General features: G+C 52.9%; 2 protein-coding genes across 2 annotated transcripts in view; one reads left to right on the top strand and one right to left on the bottom strand.

Annotated features, from left to right (window-relative positions):
• LGMN (legumain) overlaps positions 1-7,197 on the top strand; it is a 38,293-nt gene extending 31,096 nt beyond the window's left edge. Inside the window, exons 9-14 of the mRNA XM_057732798.1 lie at positions 140-258; positions 345-434; positions 2,201-2,401; positions 4,083-4,253; positions 6,299-6,366; positions 6,628-7,197. Coding sequence (XP_057588781.1) covers positions 140-258; positions 345-434; positions 2,201-2,401; positions 4,083-4,253; positions 6,299-6,366; positions 6,628-6,670 — 692 coding nt within the window. The 3' untranslated portion in view covers positions 6,671-7,197. The remainder of the gene's footprint in view (positions 1-139; positions 259-344; positions 435-2,200; positions 2,402-4,082; positions 4,254-6,298; positions 6,367-6,627) is intronic.
• An 8,924-nt stretch (positions 7,198-16,121) lies between these two features.
• RIN3 (Ras and Rab interactor 3) overlaps positions 16,122-24,950 on the bottom strand; it is a 125,269-nt gene continuing 116,440 nt past the window's right edge. The window contains exons 8-10 of the mRNA XM_057733235.1: positions 24,499-24,630; positions 20,253-20,416; positions 16,122-17,309 (exon numbers count right to left, since the gene is read on the bottom strand). Of these exons, the coding sequence (XP_057589218.1) occupies positions 16,989-17,309; positions 20,253-20,416; positions 24,499-24,630 (617 nt within the window). The 3' untranslated portion in view covers positions 16,122-16,988. The remainder of the gene's footprint in view (positions 17,310-20,252; positions 20,417-24,498; positions 24,631-24,950) is intronic.

The following is a 24,950-nucleotide window of genomic DNA, read 5'->3' as shown; positions in this document are numbered from 1 at the left end:
TCTCCCTACCCTCCCTGAGCTGATCACAGGTGACATGCTCTGATTGCATTAGGAGAGGAGGAGGAACTCCTGCTTCTAGTGGAATCCGCAGGCAGCTGAGAATAAAACACGCCTGAAAGGTGTCTTTAATTCCTCGTAGTTTATGCAACTACTGCCGCCAACCCCAAGGAGTCATCCTACGCCTGTTACTATGATGAGCAGAGGTCCACGTTCCTGGGGGACTGGTACAGCGTCAACTGGATGGAAGACTCGGATGTGGTGAGCCGTCGGGGGGCTGGCTGCTCAGCTGAGGCTCAGCTGTCGGCTGCGATCCTCGAAGGACTTGAATGTTTTCGTTTCTGCAGGAGGATTTGACCAAAGAGACCCTCCACAAGCAGTACCAGCTGGTGAAATCCCACACCAACACCAGCCATGTCATGCAGTATGGAAACAAGGTGAGCTGGGGAGCCTCGCACTCCCAACGGTGCCTCGAGTCAGGCTGACTGGCTGGAACGTTCATCTCCTGGTGGAGAAACGGGATCCATCCGGGTGGGGAACCGCTGGCGCAGGGCTGGCTCTGCATCTTACGGCCACTCCGTCCTGGAGATTCTGCCCAGGCTTTGCAATCAGGCTTCGGTTCAAACTCACAAAGTTGTGAGACTTTAGGCCATGTACCTGAGCTCTCTGAATCTCCATTTCCTCTTTGGTCAAAGCCCTAGCGCACAAGATGATTAGGAGCAAAATGAAGGTGGTACATCACGAACACTAGACACGGCGTAGCACACAGGAAGAGGTTACTGAATAAGCTTGTTCTGCGTGTTTGATGGCTTTGCCCCGTAGAACCCCAAACCCTGCATCCTCCGGGGTCCAGCCTCCCTCCAGTTGCAGGATGTTATCTTGACCCTTTGGCTGTAAATTAGAGACTTTTATTCCCCCCAACTATGTTCAGCAGGGACTTACGTGGTAAAATAGGTAAGTCCATCAGGGCTGTCCCTACAGAGATCACAGCAGGTGGCTGCAGAAGGCTTGGGCCTTAGGTGCCACCCCGGGGGCTAGCCCTCAGAATGTGCAGAGGAGATGATTTGTGTGGGGTTGCAGCGTGTACAACCAGACACCATCCCCCAGGTGGCCTGCCACCAGCTGAGAGCTTGTCAGCTGAGATCTGTTCCTTTGACACAAGCATTGGCCTTCTAGAAGACCTTGTGAGCCAGTCAGTCCAGCTATTCCCTTCAGCACTTCTCAGGCAGAGTGTGGACTGGAGGGCCTGGGAGCAGCAGGGCAGTCACAGGCCACGAGCAGTGCACTCAGGATGAGCCGTACACTCAGGATGCCGAGGGCCTCATCAGGCTTTGGCGGGGGATGGGGGGGGGGGAGTGGGGAGGTGGAGCAGAGAGAAGGCCAGGGAAAGGTAACTCGGAGAAGGCAGGGTCAAAGGTGGCACTGCCCCGCCTTTGTCGGGGGATTGGAGGGAGGGAGGGTACCAGCAACAGCTCTTCTGCCCTGGGATTTCCATTCTCTTTACAGTTTCCTTAGCAGTAGCCGTGTCTGCTCTTGGTCGAGAGGATGTGAAGGATCTTTTCTAAGCATTATGTTTTTCTATATGTGTGTATATATTTTATTTTTTGTTTTAGAACTGTGTTTAGACTAGTGATGCTTGGTTTAGGAACATGACTGCTCATAGCATTTCTTCCTCTCTTAACTGGGATCTATTCTGCATTGACCTCTGTGGGCAAACTGAGTCAGGCAGTCGGGCCCGCCTGTTAGGCCCTGATACTGAGTCGGCCCCGCCCCTCTGTGGCTTTAGCTCTGCCCATCTCAGTGGACCCAGACCTCAGCTCTGACCTGGAAGGTGCTCTGCACCTTCCTTCTGCTGGTCACTAGGGGCAGGCGGGTGAGCACAGCCCCAGGTCACCACTGGCTGAAATGACTCTGGTCCAAGCTCGGCGGAACTGGGTAGCAGTTCTGCTGCAAAGGATGCCAGGCAGCTTCAAAGTTCATCATGGGTGGATTTCAAGTCCTTGAATGCATTTTCTTGCGCTCCACTGAGGACCAAGCATGGGCTTTCAGCCTGCAATTGTGACCCTTCAGTGATCCCTAAAACCACGTGGGGTGAACTGTGGACTCCAGGACCCAGGGCACACCTGTTCCTCCCACTCAAACTGACTCACTCTCTCTCCCTCTCTCTCTCTCTCTCTCTCTCTCCCATTCTCTCCCTCCCCAGTCCATCTCTGCCATGAAGCTGATGCAGTTTCAGGGTCTGAAACACAAAGCTAGTTCTCCCATCTCCCTGCCCCCAGTCAAACGCCTTGATCTCACTCCAAGCCCTGAGGTGCCCCTCGCCATCATGAAAAGGAAACTGATGAGCACTAATGATCTGCAGGAGTCCAGGCGTCTTGCTGAGAAGATCGACAGGCATCTGGAGGTAAGTGGTGGCGAAGCTGCGGCTCCCGGACTCACTGGGCAGCATGTGCGAGCCCTGTCTCTGCCTCCTGACTCGCTGTAAAATGGACATGAGTGAGCAGGGCAGTGACCAGCTTCAATCTTCATCAGTAAACTGGCCTTGACTTCTTTGGAAGCAGGAAGCAAAGGGAGGGAGCCTCTCTCCTGCCAAGAAGCCTCGCATATGGGTGTTTCCTTTACACCTAGTTGCTTATAAGACATTTTTATTTTGCCGCTTGGTGAGTTAGTAGCTAATCATATTTAAAAAGAAAATGCAGTCCACAAAAAATTTCTGCTGCCTTAGGAAATCATAGTCACAGCCCCAAATTCTTCCTAAAATGTTTGAGCAATCTTTTATGATGAGTGGGTTTGTTTTCAGTAGCTCATCAGTTTGTTTGGAACTGTTTGAATTTCTTCTTGGAGTCTAGCCATGTGGCTAGAAGCATCAGGCATGTACTCAAGAGATGCTGGGCAAGCACTTCCTTCCAGCAAAGCCAGCTGTGCTGACTCTGTCCCATCAGCACAGCACGGGGATTGACGTGCTGGGATATGGCCTGAATTTTCTGGGAAAGAAAATTCAATGTGTGTGGCCTGTCTTAAATTCATATATCTCATAATCCTGACAGCACCCCAGGATGTGTTTTGTTGTTGTTTCTTTTTTTTTGGTATCACAGTGTAATACATCAGTTCTCTTATTTTTTACTCTTGGACCTCTTTACACTCTTAAAATTATTGATCCCAAAGAGTTTTTCTTGATGTGGGTTATATCAATATTTACTGCATTAGAAATGAACACTGCGATTTTTAAAATATTAACTCATTTAGAAATACCCATTTTGTGTTAATATATTTTTATAAAAGAGAATTATTTTCTAAAATCAATCTGGGTGAGAAGAGTGGCATCGCTGTACATTTTTGCGAATCTCTTTTCTGCCCAGCATAATAGATGTCAGCTTGGTCCTCGTACCTGCGTCTGCATTCACTCTGCTGGGCTCTGTCCTGGCTGAAGTATGTGAAGAAAATGCAGCCTCACGCAGATACACAGTTGGGAAAGGGAGGACATTATGGGTCCCCAAGAAGTCTGGGGGACCCTGGTGGTCGTGGACCACATGTTGAGACCTGCTGGTCTGACACACAGAGATCAGGTAGCATCCAGGCGTGAATGGAACAAGCCCTGGCTGGGAGCTGGAGGGTTAGGGCACTTGATTGTCAGTTTTGGTTGATGTGGAAGCAGCTGCCTCCTTGTGATGCTGGTTTTCATTATCTGGGAAGAAAGTGATGACGCCCTTTGTGTCCTCTCTAAGCATCTGATGGTTTCCGGAATGGACAAAGGTGCTTGTGAACACACAGCACCGCTTATGGGACCACAGTCTACTTTGGGGCACAGTTTCTACACCCCACCCTTTCCTCAGCCATAGCTGCTCTTCAGGTATTTAGATTTAAATGCTTCCATCCTGCCAGAAGATCCCTAAAGGGTATTTCGGAAGGTTTCAAGCTGTAACAGAAGCCTCGTGTGTGCATCTTTGGCCGCAGAAAGCATCTCTTGGCATCTCTTTTAACATACTGGGGTGGAGGCTGTGTGAGAGAAGTGCCTAACTGGTCCAGGGTTCCAGGAGAGACTGCGTTAAGTAAGACACATTTGGAAAAGACGTGTTTCTTCACAGGCCAGGAATGTCATTGAGAAGTCAGTGCGGAAGATCGTCACCTTGATCTCGGGGTCCGACGCCGAGGTGGACAGGCTCCTGTCACAGAGAGCCCCGCTCACAGCACACGGCTGCTACCAGGCGGCCATGGCACACTTCCGCGCACACTGCTTCAATTGGCACAACCCCATGGTAAGCCCGGACCCTGGGGCCACCGGCCTCTGCACCCCACCTTCCGTAGGCCAAATAGCTTGGCCTTCCTTCGCATCTTAAACCCCAAACCTGAGTTAGTATTGTCCCCTGGGAATCCCGTCAGGTGCATTGCCTTGTGGAAGGAAACAACATCCTCATTCAGAGACCTTTGGTGGGGATGTGCGAGGAGGAAGGCTGTCCAGATGCACTGACCCTAAATCTTGGCCCCAGACACTCTTAACTCTCCAGGTGGCTGGGAGAGCTTCCCAGTCATAGATGACCCAGCTACCGTTTCTGTTGGCCTTTGAAGGGGACTTCCTTCTCTTCACACTGTGCTGTCCCTGCCAGACCCCACCCCTCACCCCTGCCCCTCACATCAACCACACGGGTTTTCTCCTATTTGGGTCTGTTCCGACCTCTTCCCAAGATTTGTTGTTGAAGTCAGGCCCTGGCTCACGCAGGAGAAGAAAGTACCTAGTTCCTACAGATTGTAGAATATCAGGATTGGAAGGTACCTAAAAAGCCTCCTTACATGATGCTTGGATCCTTCTAGGGAAGCGGTTGGCAAACTTTGGCCCGAGGGCCCATTCCTGCCCACAGCCTGTTGGGTTTTTCCCTCTGCAGCCTGTTTTTATAAATAAAGTTTTATTGAAACACAGCCACACTCTACCCAGTCACGTAGCGTTCACGCTGCGAGAGTAGTTCACGTGGCCCGCAAAGCCGCAAATATTTACTGTCCGGCCCTTGACAGAAAAGTTTGCCAGATCCTGCTTTGGACCCGTGCTCTTTGATACAGTAGTCACTAGCCTCATGTGGCTTCTTAAACTTGAATTTAAATTGATTAAGGATGGACATATATCCACTACTACATAGAGAATAGGTAACTGAAAGAACCTACTGAATAGAACAGGGAACTCTGTTCAGTCCTGTGTAGTGACCTAGATGGGAATAGAATCTAAAAAAGAGTGGAGGTATGTGTATGTGTAACCGACTCACCTTGCTGTACAGCCGAAACTAACGCAACGTTGTAAGTCAACTCTACTCCAATAAAAAAAATTTAAAAATAAATTGATTAAAATGAAACCAAACGTAAAATGAAACCAAACGTAAAACTCAGTTCCTTAGCCACAGGAGCCACATTTCAGGTGTTCAGGAGCCACATGTGGTGAGTGGCTACTGGATGGTGAATGTTATAGAACATTTTCATCGCTGCAGAAAGTCCCCTCTGGGCTGTGATGTGCAGACCATGGTCACCATCAGATACTTCCAAGAATGGAGTGCTGGGCAGCTGGGAGACAGCTCTCCATTATTAAGAGGCTGTCAATTTTATCTTTCATTTATGTAACAAAGCATTCTCTTTCTTTGATGATTTTTAAATTCTCATTTATTTAATAAATACTTTCTCCTCTGCTTTTACTTTTTTTGCCCTCTGGAATCACAGAAAGTGAATCTCTTCTTTCTTCCTCTTGTGAGTTCTCAGATTCCCTTGACGTGTTTTTCAAGATAAACAGACCCAGTTATTTCCATCTTAGTTGCCATCTGGTTCGGCATTCGCTTACCATCTGTCTCCCTCACCACGGGGTCCCAGAACCAAAAGCCAGGCTGCTGGGGTAGGGTCCGAGTTAGCAGAGGGGAGCAGGGCCAGGGGCTTCTCATCCAGGAGTCCTTACCTGGGCTTGAGGGTGCTGTAGGAGGCCTGCGAACCTCCTGCACCCGTGCAGTTTTCTTGGGAGATGGTCCATAAATCTCACCAGATTATCTAAAGGTGGGACGGGATCCCTGACTCAATAAAGGTCAAGAACTACTGGTTTAATTTTTTTTTTTTTTTTTTTTGGCTGCACCGGGCGGCTTGTCGGATCTCAGCTCCCCAACCAGGGATCGAACCTGGGTCCTCAGCAGCGAAAGTGCAGAGTCCTAACCACTGGACTGTCAGGGAATTCTCAGCAACCACTGGTCTAGATGCTTTACATATTCCCAAGTTAGGAGTTGATCGTGTTATAAAATGATGATGTCTGAGCGTGTCTTTTTGGTTTGTTTCCCTCTAGTACGAGTACGCTTTGAGACATTTGTACGTGCTGGTCAACCTTTGTGAAAGCCCTTATCCTATTGACAGGTAAGCCAGCACCTGGCATTTAAAGGGTCAGTGTCCTTCTGAAAGCAGAAGGGTACACGTAGCACTGCTGTCCTCTTCTGCATGGGGGCAGTTTGCTTCTGCCGGCTTCTACCTCTCACTGTGGAGGAATTCAAAACAGATGCATCCCAAGGGTTGCTGGGCTGGGTGGGTCCATCATACACGTTCTGTGGTGGGTTATGTCTGTCTTCATTTCTTCAGCTGACCAACTTCAGGTTCACCAACTTTTCCCGTTTCTTACAGAATAAAATTGTCCATCGACAAGGTATGCCTTGGTTACTACTGAAATGCTGCCTCCTTGATGCTTTTCCGAATGTGAACACCATCCCTTAGAATGTGTGCTAATCAGAGACTGAAGAGCTGGAGCCAGAGAGAGGCTTCTCCCCGCGGCCACGGGCCCTCTCGGGGATGCTGTCAGGCCACTCTGGGGCCACGCTGCAGGCCTCTCCCAGGACGGCTTGCTCACCTTTACCTCCTTCCCCAGCTCCTACATGTCCTGTGTGGTCCTCTGAAAAACCCACAGATTTGGGAGGCTGAAGCTCTATACTGAGAAAACTGTATTTGCTTTTTAAGAGGGTTTTTTGCTTTTAAGGAGCGAGAGTTCACTGAGGCTTCTGTAGCTAGTGAAAGAGTCTTTGTTCTGAGGAATTTGAAGTCAGAACCTCTTACATCTTTACGGTGGTTTTATGGGAGAGGGACATAAACCCCAAATGGAAAACTATTTAGATACAAATTTTGATTGCTTTTGTATTTTATTTGGCTATAATGGACAAGTCTGAAAAATAAAGATTTATAACTGAATCCGAGCATTAATTTCAGGTCCCTGACTGTGTAGTTTATGCTCCTGGCCCCTCCTGGTGGGGTCCACCCCCCATCTGTCTGTCTGCCAGCCTCCCCTCCCCCGCGCGCCCGCCTATTGCTCTGCTCTTCCTGCTGCGGCCACTCCCTGGACTTCTCAGCCTCCTGTGCCTTTGCTCTTTTCTGTGCCTCATGCCCTGGAGTGCCTTTCCCTCCATCAGACCCTCCTCAAGTTGTATCTAAAAGTGTCCCTCCTCAACTTCCTCCTCTCCCACCCATGAAAGTCCCCTCTGGTCTGTGGGCGTTTGCATTTTCTTGGGGTCTTTTCTGGCACGCATCAGGGTCTGCCCGTACACCATGTGCAGGGGCTGGGAGGTTATCTGAGCTCCTCCAAGGGCAGAGGCTGTCTGTCTTGCCTTTGTTTCCGTGGGCCCAGTGCCCCACACCGGATGGTACTCACCCTGCGTTTGTGAAAGACATTCAAAAGTAGCACTGACCCTCTCCAAGCAGTGGAATGTTATGCGGCAACAAAAAGGAGGAATCACTGATACAGCTCCAGCAGTCACACAATACCTCATATGATTCCACTTGTATCGAATGTCCAGAATAAGCAAATCTATGGAAACGAAAGCAGATGAGTGGTGCTGGGAACGGGGGAGAGAGGGGAATGGAAATAGGCATGAGGATTCTTTGCAGGCTGATGAAAATGTTCGGAAACTGATCACGATGATGCTTGTACAACGCTGAACGTGCTAAATAAAACCCAGTGACTCGTACACATCAAATGGAATGATGTGGTTCGCTAATTATGTTTCAGTGACGCTTTTTAAGAATAAGCCGTGTACCTAGATGACTTTAGAGAGAAAGCAAAGAAAAAAAGGAAAAATAAACCGTCACACTCAGGACCACCTCTTCTTTATGTAGTGAAACCTGTCTTATTTAGCAATGACTGACGCCTTTAAAGTTTGGAGATACGGATTGGAAGTTGAGATACTGGCAAAGAGGCTTATGTCTGTGACAGATTCAAGGGTGATACTTTTGTTTCTAATGGGCCCATCTGTAATCAGGTTATCCTTTCTCCATGAGGTTGTCCTAATACATCCAATCACGTGACCAGGATAAAGCACTTACTGTCGTACAGATTTGGGGGAGCTTTAGGGATTTAAATAACAAGTACAAGAAGGTACAGTGTGCGAATGTTTTATCACTAAAGCTCAAGAATGGGCAGCCCTATGGGCTGGCTGATGTTCAAAGAAATGCAAACACTGAAAAGTAGAATTTTTAAAAGGCCTCATAAAAGACCTCAAGATTCAGGTGGTAAAAACAGTTCTATTTTCTAGAACTCTTAACTACCCTGTGACCCTGCTTCTCTCTTATTATTTGTGCTCCCTGTATAACAACACTATACATACTTAACTATTTGAAACAACTTGAATGATCATGGTTCTAAGGTTTAAAGCAGCTTCTCAAACTGTCAAATAAATGACAGTTTCATAAGTCACGCTGCCTTGACTTTTTTTTCTCATAGGCCCCCGGCCCACGTGCTTCCCCATGCCTCGTTATTAAGCCATTTGCTATTAGATTTCTAAGGATGACCTTTGTATGTGTGTCACAGCTAGGACCAGGCTTTTTTCCCCTAGTTATAGCTAAAATGTACAAACATGTTCTTTCATGAGAGGTACACAGTACAGAAACTTCCAGAGTAAAACATGGCCAACCCTTGTCTTCCCCAGAAATCCCAAATGTCAGTTTGTATTCACCATTAGAATCCCTTACTACATATTTACATATCTATATACAAATAATACTTTTTTGCCTTTTCATTATTAAATAAAAACAGATACAGAAAACCATACAAAGCAAGTGTAATGCTTAGTGGATTATAAGATGAACATCCTTGTAACGACCACCCAAGTCAAGAAATAGAACTTTACCAGCTGTATTAGTTAAGATCCTCCTGAGAAGTAAGTGAATTGGATGTATATGCATATACACAGAGATTTCTCTGAAGGAATCGCCTCACATGATTGTGGAGGCTTGCCAAGACCAGCTCGGCGACTTGAGGTGAGTGACGGGTGCCGCAAGCTTGAAGAAAACACAGACACAGACTGAAGAGAAAGATGGGACCGGGGGACTCAAGACCTCTAGGATCAAGAGCCTTGCTGATTCATCCCACGAGGCTTTTATTTAGTTCTTGGCTAACACTCCCAGGTTAATCCCATAAACAATCAAAGGCCTCACATGACTGGGGCAATGATCTTTGTTTGCCTCCTGGGTCCGAGTTGAGCAGGTGTGGATCTGAGCAGGGTGCGGATTTGAGCTGGGCGTGGAGAGCAAAACAGCCCTGGGGGCAGGAGACCTCTCTCAGATATTGGGGGTCTGTGCCCCACCCCTGTTGGCCCCTCTGCGACTGTGCCGGTCTTAGGTTGTTCCTCCCTTGAGGAATCTTACCCGTCTCTGGCTAACCAGCCATCCTCCAGGGCCAAACAGGGTGATATGAGGTGTGCAAGTGAGAAAGGGGCTGCGCCCCCAGAGAGGGCCAATCCTCTGCCTATGCCCCCACAGTCTCCACGCCCCGCACCCTCAGCTCCTCCACTGCTCAAGCAGGACATTCTGAATCCCATCGCTCGGCCCACATACTTTAACATTTTCAAGGTTTCAGAAAGACTCCTGAATGTCTTCCCACAGAGGCTTGCTGAGTCCAAAATTGCACGCTGGAGACCCAGGGGAAGAGTTGCAGTCCAGGCTAAAGGCCACCTGCTGGCAGCATCCCTTCTTGCTCAGGGAAGGTCAGTCTTTGCTCTCCTAAGGCTTTCCACTGATTGGATGGGGCCCACCCACATTATGGAGGGTCATCTGCTTTGCTCAACGTCTACTCCTTTAAATGTTAACGCATCCAAAAAAATCCACGCTATCCAGAATATCTGACTAAATATCTGAGCACCGTGGCTCAACCAAACTGACACATAAAATTAACCATCACACCAGCCGCCCTGGGAGCCCCTGCTTGTGCTCCAGCCCAGTCACAGCACCTCCCACCCAAGCCCTCCACAGAAAGTAACCACTCTCCTTGTGTTCTTTGTGGTTTTATCACAAGTGTGTATCCCTAGATACAGGTTTTCTCATCTCTTTTTTTTCCTTCCAATTTCTGCTGAAGAGTGCAGGCTGTGTGTCGGGGGAGTTTCTCAGTCTGGGCTTTGCTGACTGCATTCTCAGGCTGCTGCTGGGCGTGTTTTTCCGAGGTCCAGCTCTCTTACAAATCAACAGCTGGAGCCAGAGGACTTACATGTGTCTGCTGGGTTTCAATCCATTGCACTTCTGTACTGAAGCTCAAATTGTTCATTTTTAGCCGATGGAACCTTAAAGGCGGAGTTCCAAGCCCTTTAGACATGATCCTAGGAGAGGTCCACAGCTTCCTTCCTATCTGGTGTATCAAGATGTTTCATTCTACATGTCCTGTCCCAAAGCTGGAATGAGCTATTTCTCCAGGAAACTGTTTTTTTTTTATGAAACAGTCTTTTTTTTTTTAAATTATTTATCTATTGGCTGCATTGGGTCTTCATTGCTATGCACAGGCTTTCTCTAGTTGTGGTGAGCGGGGGCTACTCTTCACTGTGGTGTGCGAGCTTCTCATTGGGGTGGCTTCTCTTGCTGCAGAGCACGGGCTCTAGGCACGTGGGCTTCAGTAGTTGTGGCACGTGGGCTCAATAGTTGTGGCTCACGGACTCTAGAGCACAGGCTCAGTAGTTGTGGCCCACGGGCTTAGTTGCTCCATGACATGTGGAATCTTTCCAGACCAGGGCTCGAACTTGTGTCCCCTGCATTAGCAGGCAGATTCTTAACCACCGCGCCACCAGGGAAGCCCCAGACATAGTCATTCTTTCTTTTTTTAATTTATTATTTTAATTTTTCTTTACATTTCGGTCGTGGCATGTGGGATCTTAGTCCCCTGACCAGGTATTGAGCCTACGTCCCCCGTGGTGGAAGCGCAAAGTCTTAACCACTGGACCGCCAGGGAAGTCCGGACACATAGTCTTTCAAGACAACAGTCTGAGAGTTAGCAGCGCTCGCTGCTCCTGCCTCCAGCCTGGCCCCCTCCAGTTCTGTTCTATGTGGGTGGAGAGTTTCCAGACTCCCTGTGCTGCCAACCAGGGCCATTGAGGGCCTGGACGGCTGCCCTTCAGCCTCACTTCCCACTACTCTTGCCTCTGCTTCATGTACAAGCGATCTGGAAATGATGACTGGTGACCCGGCATACAGCACACTCATTTCATTTCTCTGCGATTTTTCACTTTCTTTCATCTTCCTTGTCAAAAACTGCCAAGAGTCAGAGATTTTACCCCACTTACAAGCTAACAAGGTCACCTGCCACAGTTTTACAGGTGCTGGTAGGAGACTCCTGGGACCACAAGGGACTTCATTAACCCTGGCAACCAGGTGCACGTGCTTCATATGTGCTTCAGCTTCCCTTGCCCGCTGAGTGCCCTGAGATGGATGCAGTGGTGGGCTCTGGTACATGCTGTGGACACAGTGGGTCTGGGCCAGGCTGGGAAACCTCAAGCTTAGGAAGAAGGCTGTGAGCAGACCTGTCCAACTTTTGCCCTGGGGGGAGATGCTCTCTTCCCAGGCGAGAGACATTATTTTACTATCTTGGTCAGGAAAAAATAAATCTGCCTTCCCAGGAGGGAAACTATCCGTATCCTCCAAGGCTGGTCAAGTACTCTTTTTTTTTAAATTAATAAATTTATTTATTTATTTATTTATTTATTGGCTATGTTGGGTGTTTGTTGCTGTGCACAGGCTTTCTCTAGTTGCTGCTAGCAGGGGCTACTCTTTGTGGTACACAGGCTTCTCAATGCAGCGGCTTCTCTTGTTGCGGAGCACGGGCTCTAGGTGCGCAGGCTTCAGTAGTTGTGGCTCAAGGGCTCAACAGCTGCGGCTAGCGGGCTCTAGAGTACAGGCTCAGTAACTGTGGTGTACTGGCTTAGTTGCTCCGAGGCACGTGGGATCTTCCTAGACCAGGGATCGAATCTGTGTCCCCTGCATTGGCAGGTGGATTCTTAACCACTGCGCCACCAGGGAAGTCCCTAATCATATACTCTTAAAAAGATAGTCTGGAATAAAAGCCGTGAGTCTTCACCAGGCATGCAAGAGATCCGTGGAGAATTCCAGCAGTCTTTAGGGGTTCTTTGATTCCTTTCTGCTCCTGGCCAACTCTTTACCATTCAAGACCCAGCTCAGGCATCCCTGTCTGCAGGAAGCCCTCTGCTTCCTCCAGGTGGGTTACCTGCCCTCCCCTCCCTCGGGCCCCCATCACACCCCATGCTGACTGTTGTCATCGCACTGCCCACAGGAAACTGAAAATGTGTGTGTGGCTCCGCAGTCCCCAGGTGTGCGTTCACCTGGACTCCCCACAGGCCATTTAATGCCTTCATATGGAAAAGGCATCCCTTTCTCTGGGTGGACACAGTCCCGTACCAGGGTGACAAGTGGAACCCAGACTGGATTTCAACCCGACTTGTCCCCTCAGCCATGCAGCCTTGGCTGTGAGCAACTTCCCTGCCCTTCTGTGCTCGCCCTGCATTTATTTCCCTTTCCCAAAAGATCTGAGGCTTTGCTGCCCCACCCGGGAGCTTGTGTGATCCCTGCGCCAAGCCTGGGAGATCAGGGCGTGAGCATTCTTTTGTTAAGAATGGGGACACTGAGGCACAAAGATGTTGAGCATCTCGCCGAGGGTTCCTAGCTGGCCTGGAGCCCAGGTCTCCTGACTACCAGTGAAGGGGCTTCCCACCCTCCAGCTGAGCAGTTTTTCTGATGCTGAAGCCCAGGTTTCCGAGTTCCCTTTTGGCTGAGGGTTGCGTCAGCTGCAAAGAGGTTTCCTGGAGGGCATTCCTGGGAAACTGCTGTCTTCTGGCAAATAGCGTGACAGCTGGGGAAGAGGGAAAGCCCCCGCTGTGAGTCAGTGCTGTTCTCCCCAGAGCCCTGCTCCACGTGACCTTCCTGCAGAAGGAAGGGGCTGGTTTCTGCCCCAGCTGCCCCCCCGCTCCTCCACCCCAGATGACCCTGCAGGGCGGGAGGTGGCTGGCTCCTGGATTTCAGCCAGCTGAGCACACACAGCCTCTGCAGCTGCATCTGCTCGGCCCCCACCAGGTGGGGTTGACAGGCTGGTCTGCCGGCGGGGGGAGGGGGCGTCTCCACTGCACCCAGAGGACCCTCCCCTCCTCTCTCTGTCCCTCCTCCCACTCAGGGCCTCTGCTCTTCTCTGCCCACCCCCCTGCAGACCCGTCCCTTGTTCCCCAGCAGAAACTTGTTCCTAACTAGGGAGGCTTGGATACAAAATATTAAGGTGTTGTGAGGTCAGGCAAGTGCAGGGCCAGTTTGGGACTTCTCACAATCGGCAGGCCTTTGTACCCGGCTGTCACTTGTAGGTCCTGGGGACAGAGGAGCAGCAGGGCCTGGGCATGCCCTGGTCTCTGCAGAAGCCCTGGTAGCTTCTCCCAGCACCGCTGGCCCCAGCCCCAGCCTCGGGCCAGGGGGTGGGGGCCCGTAAAAGCAGAGGGAAGGAGGGATCAGCCAGCCAAGGGGAGAGGGGACAACCACCAGGGAGGAGACACAGCCGAGCCCGTTTGATGTCACAGCCTGTGACCCTGTCACCCTCGGACACACTGACCCCTTGCTTGAGGCCTGTGGAGAAACCAGGCCACTTCACGTCTATCTTGGGCCTCTGGGTCAGGTCAGCCCTGCGATGCTCACCACAGCCTCAGGCAAGTTCACCCAGAGCAGGCCTGGTGGGCAAGGCTCACCTGACTTTGGTTTTCTACGAACAGGTCACTTGGGATGTTGCACAGGGTAGAAGAGAGACCTGAATTTGAGGGTAGGTTAGCACTGAGTTCCAACCTCATTTTGGCCTCTAACCAGCTGTGTGATCTTGGGCAACTCACCCGAGTCACCCAGTTGTGATCCCTCCACGTTCACGTGTTGAAGCCCTAACCCCTGGCATCTCAGAATGTGACTGTATTTGGAGACAGGGCCTTAAAGGGTTAATCAAGGTAGCCTGAGGTCCTATTGGCTGTGCCCTAATCCAATAGGACCTGTGTTCTTATAAGAAGAGAAGACCAGGGGTGCTCAGGCCCAGAGAAAAGGTTGTGTGAGGACACAGCGGGGAGGTAGCCGTCTGCAAGCCTAGGAGAAGCCAGCCCTGAGCTGGGACTTCCAGCCTCCAGAACTGTGAGAAAATAAATGTCTATTGTTTAAGCTGCCCGATCTGTGGTATTTTAAGGCTGCCCGAGCAGGCTCCCCCTTTCTTTGAGCCTCTGTGTTCTCATCCACAAGTACCTCCCACAAGGGGCTCGTGGGTAGATTAAAGAAAGTCACACAGGGGAGTCGCTAACCAGCGCCAGACACCCGTGAGCGTTCAGCACACGCGAGGCCCTGTTTCAGGGTCCTGAATCAGGCCCCGCGCCTCCCTGGGGGCAGAGGCTTCCAGACGGCAGGGGTCTAGGTAGCCCCGTCCCCTCCTGCTCTCTGGTCTCTCCTGACGGAAGAGGCCCCAGGATAGTGGGCCTCGCACACACACTTGTGTACACACATGCACACACACACACACACTTGTGTACACACATGCACACACACACACTTGTGTACACACATGCACACACACACACTTGTGTAAACACATGCACACACACACAGTTGTGTACACACATGCACACACACACACTTGTGTACACACATGCACACACACACACACACAGAGGCACAGATGGTGTTCTTACAGTGGTCCCCTGGTCCAGCTCACTGGCTAGCTCTGCCCTCTCCTGGGAGCTGGAGAGAAGACCCCCCAGGGCTGGACTATGTCCGATCCACCCTCTGAATCCCAACCTCACCCCAAGTGTGGGCCCTACCTGGGCAAGAGGGTGCTTGGGTACGTGGACCCGCCTTCCCACCTTCCCCTCCAGCCTCAGGCCTAGTGGGAGGCCGTGGGTGCCTTACACACAGCCTGCTCAGCTCAGGGCTGCAGGGGGCACTGGAAGCTCAGGAAGGAGACACCCCCGGTGTGGGTGGGGGGGTGGGGGAGGAAAGGGCAACCTGGGATCATAGCTGGCTGCCCTCAGCTTCTGGGTATTTGCCTGTTTTCTCATGTCTGTTACACTGACCCCCGCCCCCCCCCCGGCCTGGAAAGTCCTCCAGGGCTGGCTGGCTGCTTCCTGGAGCAATCCCCGCATCTCACACAGGGCCAGCCTGAAGCCAGAGTCCGACAGATGTCTGCTGACTGGCTGAATGAGCCGGCTGCTGCCCAGGAGTACAATCCACGTAAGTCCAGCCGCCGCGCCCTGGGTGCGCTGCTCACTGCCGTTCCCGCTGGGGCTCCACGTGAACTTCGTCTGTTTTGTTCTCTGCTGTTTCCTGGGGCCTAGAAGAGTGCTGCCGTTTAACAGGCAGTCAACAAACGCATATTTTTAATTGATGCTGAGGACACAGACATGAAGGGTCCAAACCTGGGGGAGAAAGATGTATCAGCAGACAAATGCAATTTGATGAGCTATCTCTTGTGAAAGAGATGCGCCCAGGAAGCTGGCAGACGTGGACAAGGACTATCTGGCCGGCCTACGAAGTCAGAGAAGGCTTTCCTGGAGGAGGTGGGCTTTGAAGGATAAATAAATAGGAGTTTGACCAGGCAAAGACTGTATAGAATGGTATTCCTGGGATAGGCAGCAGAGGCAGGAGTGATGGGAACCATGGATGGTGGGGAGGCAGGAGATGACCATGCTGAGGGCCCCTGAAGGCTGAGAGTATGCTACAGATTCTGGGACAAGATAGGGCCCTTGGTGGAAAGGAGGTGGTCTTCTGTACCCCACCTTGGAAGAGGATTAGGCGACTAATGGGGGGCCTGGCTGGCTGAGCATTGGTCTAGCCCCTCGAGAAAAAGAGATGCCATTTTTAAAAGAGCTTTTATTAAACACTGTCCTTACAGTGCCTCTTGCCGCAACTGCCACAGCCCTGGGGTGCCCGCCAAGAAAAGGGCCCTGTCAGCGTCCCCTGTGGCCAGGGCTGGGCTTAGCCACATAGCCATGGAGCTGGCCTCACTTGGAGGTCCCAGTGTATGTCTAGCTGCTTCTGGAGGGGCTCAGGAGCTGTGGCAGGACTGCAGGTGCTGATAGCCGAGAGCAGGCTCTGATGCAGGGGTGGGGGAGCTGTCTCCTCACACACCCTGAGATGCTCCTGAGATGCTGGGTGGGTCCAAAACACCCCAGCTCCATCCTGGGGGGGGCGGGGGGGGACGGAGCGGGAAGCAGCTGCGGCCAGCCCACTCCTCCTGAGGACAGCCCACTCCTCCTGAGGACAGTCCTGGGGAAACAAAGCCCTCCCTGGGAAAGAATGAGGACGGGGCGGGCACAGGGGGCCGGGGGCAGACGGACTGCCCTGAGGGGCTGTGTGTGCACAGGGACCAGGCTTGGGCTCTTTTTGCTGTAGGGGGCTGGAGAGTCCCTTCTCTCTCTGAGCCTCTGTTTCCCTTTCTGCCTAATAAAGAACTTGGCCTTTGGGGGCTGTGACTCTCCTTCAGGAAGCACACTGGGGGCCACCGATCACGTTGTTTACACAATGGTCCTGCCACGTTGGCCTAGGCACGCTCAGTGGGTTGCAAGCACGTGTGACGTGTGGTCATCCCTGTTGGGAGTGTGCGTGTACGTGCGTGTATGCGTGGGTGCGGCTGAGTGTGAACGTGGGGGGTGAGGATGCGGGCCCGGTCTGCGGGCTTCTCTGCCTGGGTGAGCACTGCCACTGGAGGGGCCGCAGCCCCGGCCTCACAGGAAGTTGGGCTCCCGCACCACAAGGCACGGCGGGCCCCCGCTGTCCCCGCCGCCGTCCAGGGGCCGGTACACGAAGTGGAAGTCGCGCTTGGGCTCGCTCCGCAGCAGGTAGCCCTTGATGTGGTGCGGCAGCGCCTCGTCGGCCAGCTGGAAGCAGCGGCCGTCCACGAGCACGAAGAGCCGGTGGTCCTGGGGATGCACCACCTCGAACTTCTCCGCGCACTGAGCGCACAGCGCCTCGGCCAGCGTGTCCGCCCGCGACGCCAGCGTCCGCGACTGCTGCTCGGGCTCCAGGTACGACACGCAGATGAAGTCCTACGGGGCGAGAGGCAGGGGGCGCGGGTCACCGGCGGGGCCAGGCCGACGTCCCCTCTCACCCCCACTCCGATGCTGGGAGCTTGGACAGGGGGGAGGAGCTGCGTGGCCTGGGACAAGTCCTTTGGCCTCTCTGGGCCCCAGGTTCCTCTTTGGAGAGAGCGGATGGATGGTAGGAGGGGTCGTGAGGATGGCAGTCGGGGCACCTGCGGCTGACCCTGCTGTGTGACCTCAGGCAAGGGCCTTCCCTCTCTGAGCCTCACCTCTCACTGGGGCGGACCGTGCCGGGTCAGCGGGTTGGCTTGGAGTCTTGGCAATGAGTGAGCGCGCCCCCTGGTGGCCAGTCCGCGGGCTCACCGTCATTTACTCATTGGTCACCTTCTCATCTCTTCCTCCCTGCGTCCCCGTGCATCCCAGGGGCTGTGCTGCGCACGCAGAGCAGCATAAATAAAATCAGAGATGCAGACCTACCCCCAGCATCCCACGGCTCAGCTGGTGCAGCTAAACCAGGCGAACCGTTCAGGCCTTAGGGCTGGAAGAGCCTGGGGGTGGGAGGGGTGGTGTTCCGAGGAGGAGCAGGCAGGCAGGGAAGGGCGGGGGAGAAGACTTGGGGGAAAGGGACTGGGGAGCTGGGCCTGAAGGATGGGGGCTTTAGGACAGATGGAGGCACCTCATGAGCTACACAGGCAAGAGTGAGGGGATGCTTGCCAGGCTGGGGACGGGAGCAGCCGCAGGCAACAGCGCACTCATACCCTCCTCCACCTGAGACGGTGCAGGTGGAAGGAGTCCCTGCCTGGCTTTGAAGCTACTCCCACTCACTGTGTGCCCCTGACCTCTTTGAGTCTCCATTTCCTCAACTCTAAACTGGGGATAAAGCTAGTCCTTACTCCGTGGCGGTGAGGCCTGGAAGAGTCCCCTTTCCCCCAAGGACCCAGCGGGTGGGTAGGCAGTGGAGTGTGCATGGCTGTCCCCTTGTGGAAGGATGGTGACAGCACAGCCATCTCCTGGTGATGGTGGTGACGATGGCTACAGAGGGGTGAGTGCATGTGAGTGCATATGAAGCGCCAGGCTCTGTGTCAAGATTCCCTGTGTCACTCCTTCCTTCCAGGAGGGGAAAGCCCAGCCCACTTCCTTGGGTCTCAGGACTACCTGTGCTCTCCTTGTCCCCCAGTAGGCCTCCCAAGGGCCCTTGACATCCTATGACTGTCAGGCTCTGGGCTTTCACTCCCAGGGAAGGGATTTAGGGTGTGGGGTGCAGAGGAGGCACTGCGAGGGGGCAGAGGCTGGCGCCCTTCCCAGACCCCAGAAATAGTGCTGAGAAGATTCCTCATCCCAAGCCTTTTTCTGAGCTTTGCCTCCCTAGTGGGAGGCACGGATGCTCTGCCCGTCTCAGCGCTGGGAATTCACAGAGTGGAAGCAAGAAGTAAGAAATGTCTGGATCAGGCTTGGACCAAGAGTGTCCATATTCCACGAGTTGGTGGAGGGACAGCTGTGCCAGGAGGCGGTGGGGAGTGGTGGTGTGCTGGAGCTGGCACTTGCCAACTCATGCTGACTCATACCAGCTTGAGAAAGCCAATTGTGTACCTCTTCCCAACTCCAAGTTCAGTGATGCCAAGTTAGTAGCTTAAAATTGGCCACAGTGGAAGTATTTACATTATGGAAATTGACAGAAGCTAAAATCAGAACTTTTACCAAACATTATCAAAATACCACTGATTAGAGGAGGGGGGACATCAGCTTGGCCTCCTAGAACATGCACTGGGGAGACAGAGCTCAAATGGTCCAGAGTCCCCTTGTGCTGATAGGAAAACTGAGTCCCAGAGAGGGTTAGACACTGCTTGGGGTCACACAGAAAGCTAGTACAGAGCTGAGTCCATACCTTGAGCCTCTTGCTTCCCTGGCCTGGGCTCTGCTGGTTATAGAAGAGCCATCTGGAAAGCCAGGCATGGGGTTCAGGTCCAGTGTGCTCTGGGTGCCCCAGAAGTGAGTCTGTAGAGCTATTTACAGCTCTGGATTGCAGCCTGGCTCACTGTCCTAACTCTGGCCATTCTGCATGCACCCCAGTCCCACTCTGTCCCCGGCCCTGAGCTTGGGGCCCCTGAGATACGTGAGCCATGGGCCCTGCTCTCTCAGGGTGATAGCTTCATACACAGATGGTTACAATACAGTGTATATGTGCTGTAATGGGCAAAGCAGCAGCAGGAAGCACAGAGGAGGGCATCTAACCCAGGCTGTAGGGAATGGGGGGCAGGGGGTGTGTGTCAGGGAAGGCTTCTCAGAGGAGGGGCTGTTGGAGAAACTGAGGACGGGTGGTGGCAGCTGGTGAAGAAGGGGAGATGGACCAGTATGGATAGAGGCTAAGCCCGAGGGAGCTGAGCTCAGCATGTTCAGGGAATTAGGGGTAGCTGATCTGATGCAGCTGGGGGCGGGGTGGGATAATGAGGAGAGGGAGGCAGGAGTCTGGCCACCAGTGGCTTGAATACTGAGTTTGTATAGAGCGAGGTGGGGAAGGATGGGGGGCTGGACTGGGGGGGCAGGGGGACCCTTGGCAGTTGCTGCATTTGTCCAGGTACCAGGGGGCAAGGCTGTAGATCAGCTCGTGGGCTTCTCAACGGGGACGACTTACTGTTCACATCTCCAGCCCTGACAGCCTGCTCGGACATCACAGATGCTAAGGAACGGTGGATAAAAGTCTTAATCCTCCTATCCCTGTCATGTCTCCACCCCTTAACTTCCCACCCACAACCCCCAACCGGGCACTTGGGCTGGGCACACACTTCCAGGCAGGAGCCGGTGCCTTTGCCTGCCCCGTGGACGCCCCTGGGGACTGGGCTGGTCGGCCCGAGCAGACAGTCGGCAACAGGCTCCTGAGCCGGCGGGCAGTAGGGATGGCCTGGGGGCAAGGTCTGCCGGCGCCCTCCCACCCTCTGTCCCAGGCGTCACCTGCACGGAGGAGCGGGAGGCCCGGGCCTTGTTGAGCGTGCGCCGGCGCTCCCAGCGGTGGATGGAGTCCTGCACCTCCATGCTCAGCTGCCGGGTCACCGTGATCTTGTCGTAGTTCTTGATGTGCTCCAGGGCCCCGTAGGTGGTGGTCAGATAGTAGGAACCTGCAGAGCGGCGAGGGTGTGGAGGCTGAGCCAGGACCGCCTCCGCCCCCCACCCCAAAGCCCAAAGGGAGGGGGCTGGTCCCAACTCGGCCCGCCCCGCCCACCTCTCTAAGCCCCACCCACCGCCGCTGCCCCGAGGCACCTGCCGCGCTTGGTCACCTTCCCAGCGTCAGCTCTGCGCCCATCGCTGCCTCTAAAGCTTCCTCAAATCCAGCCCTGTGCTGTACGGCCCTGCTCAAAACTTGTCATCGGCTCCCCTTTGAAACGGAACTCTTGCTCATTTTTAAGTGACGTTTTAAAATGAGTTTTTAGTTTTACAGTGAGTTTTACAATGTCTTTAGGGTGGGGAAAGAGGTGCCTTGGAGACACGGGTGGGCGGGAGACTCCTCACTGTGTCATATACACCCTATTTTTGAAAACAACTTAAAAATATGTGGAAAAAATTTTAATTATGGTTATACTATCACACGCTATTTTTTTTAAGATTTAAAGAAAATAAAAACTTTGATTCGTTCATTTCTCCATTTCTTTTTACCTTAAGTTAATTCACACATATTCCTAATACCTAATGTTTCCCAATTTAAGCTTTGAAATACTTCAGACTACAAAATGTACATGAATTTTTAAGATAAACGATAATAATTTGCACAGATGCTCTCCTTGTCTTGTTGGAAGCTTTGGTTAAAATGCTTGAGGCGCACTCGCCTTGCTTCACCCCTCACTCTAGAGGGGGCAAGGTGACATGGCCAAGATCTCGTAGGACTTCCCTGGGCCTCCTGCACTCACCAGGCCTCTCCCCAGTCCTTTGGGTATCAGAGCAATGATTTTTGACCTGAGGCCCACTTGCTAGTGAGTCACCCAAATCCTATCTTCTCTTTCTTCCTAATTAACTGAATTCTACTTTTTGAGGGTAAAGCAACACTCAGCTGAAAATGCTCACTTCCCATTTCTCTTGTAGTTCAGGGTAGAGGGCAGGAGACCCCATTCTGGCTACTTAGATGTAAGTGGAAGTCCCCGAGTGGGGCTTCCAGGAAAGCCTTTTGCAAGGGACAGACTCAGTATATCGCTTCTGGGTTTTGTCTGTTCCCCTTCCTCCTGTTCCTGCCATGACCACTAGGTGGCAGGCAACTCCTCCCACTGTGAGTTTTGGAGTCAAGTGTTCTTTGCAGGGAGCGTGTGCTGTCCATTGATGGGAAAAGCTCCTTGCCTCTCTTAAGGTATTATTAGCTCAGCATGGCCAGCTGTCAGCCAGCAATGCAGAGGGGATGTGGGTAAAGGAATCTATGAGGGTGCTTCTAAGAGAGGTTTGTGTTTTAAGCTGGCTCCAGACAGGTGCCCAGCAGCTGCCTGGGTCGCCCATCTGCCCAGTAACTGCCCAAAGTGGTGGGAGCTGTGGAGAGAGGGGGTAGAAAGGGGCCAGGGTCCCATCAGCCAAGTGTTTGGGTCTTCGCTACTTCTTACAGGAAGACCCTGAACTCTCACTCTCCAGAAGCCTGCTGCAAAAACGGGGGGCCCAGTCACTGGTCTTTGCCAAATTCCAGCACCTGGAACCAGTTGAAAGAATGTGAAAGTCTTGCGGGCTTTTCAGTGAATGCAGATCTGTTTGTTCAGACTGTGATACACAAGAAGGCAGAGGCCCACTCCATCTCTCATCCTGCCCCCAGCTGCCTCTGCAGAAGGCTAGAGAACCCAGATGGTCTGAAAACCCCAAATCTAGCCCAGTGCCTTCCTTTCCCAAGCCAGAGAGGTTAGGCAACTCGCACAAGGTCTCCAGCAAATCAGAGGCAGAACTGGGACCAAAATCCAGCCTCCAAACTGCTCTTTCTCCTACACCCTGTGTTAGTTCTCCTCTTAGGATGGAGAAACTGAAGTTCTCAAGAGTAGGGACTCCCCAGGGCCTGCCCCTGTCCCAGGCATGTCTGACTCTGCAGAGCACCAGGGGCAGGGACCAGACAGCAGGGGCTCTGCCTCTCCCTCCCCTCCCCCTCCAGGCAAGCCCCTCTTTTCACTGTACCTCAAAGGCTTCGTGGGTGGCACACCCTGTGAGCCACCCCCCAGCAAAGACAGGAGGAAGAAGCTGGGGAAACTCAGGAACACAGCCCCCCACCCCCGCCCTCACGCCAGGGCTCTGTTCTCCTGCTTTTGGGCCCAGATATGTCTAGATGGAGATCTACTAGCTGGCAGACTTGGGTGGAAGCTCCTGCCCATGCTGGAGACCTCCAAGTCACCTTTCTGTCGGAGTCCAACACCTTCGAGGCTGGGCTGTCCTGGGTGTTGTGACCTCCCACCCTGGCTATGGGAGTAGGAACAGAGAAGGGCACCCATGCCACCCAGCCCACCTCCTGGTGTGTGCGGCATGGTCCTCAGAGCTGCCCTGGGCAGGGTCTGCTGGGAGGGGCGGGGTGTGGTGGCATGGGAGGCTCTGCCCTGCCATCTTTTCTTCCAGCAAACACCCCATCGAGTCCTTAGAAATTTCCCCATAGGGCCAGAGGTAGGGCAGGGGGCTCTGACTCTTAAGTCTAAAAGGAGGCAGGCTGCAGGGTATTCAGGCAGCTTTGGGTCAGAAACTGAAATGTTTCAGATCTTTATGTATTCATTTGTACTTGGCTTGCCTCAAAAATACTTAATGTAGCCCTAAACATAAAATAGATCGGCAACCAGGATCTACTGTATAGCACAGGGAACTTTAGTCAATATCTTATAATAACCTCTAATGGAAAATAATCTAAAAAAGAATACATATAACGGAATCACTTTGCTGTTTGCCTGAAACTAACACAATCTTGTAAATCAACTATAATTAAAAAAAAAAACCTTAATGTAGCCCCAAACAGACTAGCTTTCCTGCCTGTAGGATCTCAGCTTTCCCACCCTAATCCCCTGTGGGTTTTGGGAACAGGAAGAAGGATCCCAGGAGGTTATGGCAGGATTGGGGTGGGAGATTGAGGTCCTTAAGGAGAGGGTAGTTGGGCCAAGGATGTCCCTGTCCTGTCCCTGCTTGCCACTGTGCCTGGCCTGGAGCCCCATTTGCAGCAAGGTTGCGGATGGAATAGGAACCACGGCAGCGAGGGCGGGGCTGACCAGTGCCAGAGAGCTGGCCAGTGCTCAGACCACGTGCACAGCCCCACAGCCTCGCTCCATCCTTCCATCTGCCAAACAGCTCTTTCCCTGACACTGTCTCTAAGACCCCACAACAATGCACGGGGCTGGGCCAATCCTTCATGGTTTACACGCTCCCCTGAGCTTCCAAGAGCTCACAGAACCAGCCACGTCATACTGTCCCCCCAGAGACCGACACAGGCTAAAAATGTGAACAGATGCAAAGAAGTCCAGCTTATCTCAAGAACCACAAAGCCCAAAGGGAACATGAGGGGCCTGAGAGTCTCTCCATCCTTTTGTGGGTGGTGTCTCAGAGGGCGCCTGGGCCCCCTCAGAGCTGCTATCTGGGCTGGCTGTACCTCAGGGATTCTTGGTAGAGGGGTGGTCCAGACTGAGTGTATGGGAGGAAGTGGTGGGAAGGAGGAAAGGGAAGGGAAAGTGAGGGCGGGACAAATTACACCCACACCATCCTACAGAAGAGTACGTGGCCTCTTGCCCACAGCATTACCCTCCTCCCACTGATGGGTACCTGGCCCAGGGCTGGATGTGTAGGGGACTGAGTCTCCAGGGCCACTCCTATCTAAGAACTCCATCATTCCCTCATCTTGTACAATGCCAGCAACTGCTGTTCACTCAGCGAAGACTGCCTCTCCCCCTTCTTTATCTGACTGGCCCCTATTTATCCTTCAATGCTCAGCTCAGGCATCACCTCCTCCAGGAAGCCTTCCCTGATTGCACAGCCTGGGTAATGTGCTTTGGTACCCTCTGGGCCTCCCTCATCTAGCATAGGTGACAAGGTATCTTTACTGGCCCAGTTCCCCCGCCAGTCTGTGAGTGCCCCAGGATCAGGGCTGTGTCAGGCACTGTGTTGTGCCCCAGGGCTCAGTGGAGTCTGGCATCCAGGAGGTGCTTGTTGGGCTGCCCAGTGAGCCCCTGGTGTGGCTGGGCTGAGGTTAGGCGATGGGCCTGGGGTGGTGACTCACCCTCCCCCAGCTGCAGGGCAGGGTCCATGAGCTCCATCATGTACTCGACGTTGAGAAGCATCTCCGTGAGGTTGCTGCGGGCAAGAACGTACATGAGCACCGGCAGGAAGTCGTCGGCCCCGTAGGGCTTCCCTGGGAGAGGAAGGAGGCAGAAGGTGGTGAGTGGGAGGCTCTCCTTGTGAGCTGCTCCAGGGCAAGGGACGGTAGTTTGCTGGGTGGGGAGTGCTCACCCCTGGAAGAGGAACCTTCCTGTTTTCTCCTGACTCTCAGGATGGGGGGGCAGCCCTGGGATCAGCCTGGTCGGAAGGCCTGAGACACAGTCTGGGTTTAGGCAGAAGGAACCGAGAAAGGTGTCCTCTGCTGGGTGGGCGAGACCCAGCCCCTTCCCCTTTCCCACCTCTTCCCCTCCAACACCTTCAGTCAAGCTCACATCACACTTATTCACGGACCCA

The sequence above is a fragment of the Hippopotamus amphibius genome, chromosome 4 (assembly GCF_030028045.1).
Source record: "Hippopotamus amphibius kiboko isolate mHipAmp2 chromosome 4, mHipAmp2.hap2, whole genome shotgun sequence".
NCBI classification, from domain to species: Eukaryota; Metazoa; Chordata; class Mammalia; order Artiodactyla; family Hippopotamidae; genus Hippopotamus; species Hippopotamus amphibius.
Note: the sequence above shows the minus strand (reverse complement) of the source record. Positions and strands in the feature narration are given on the sequence as shown.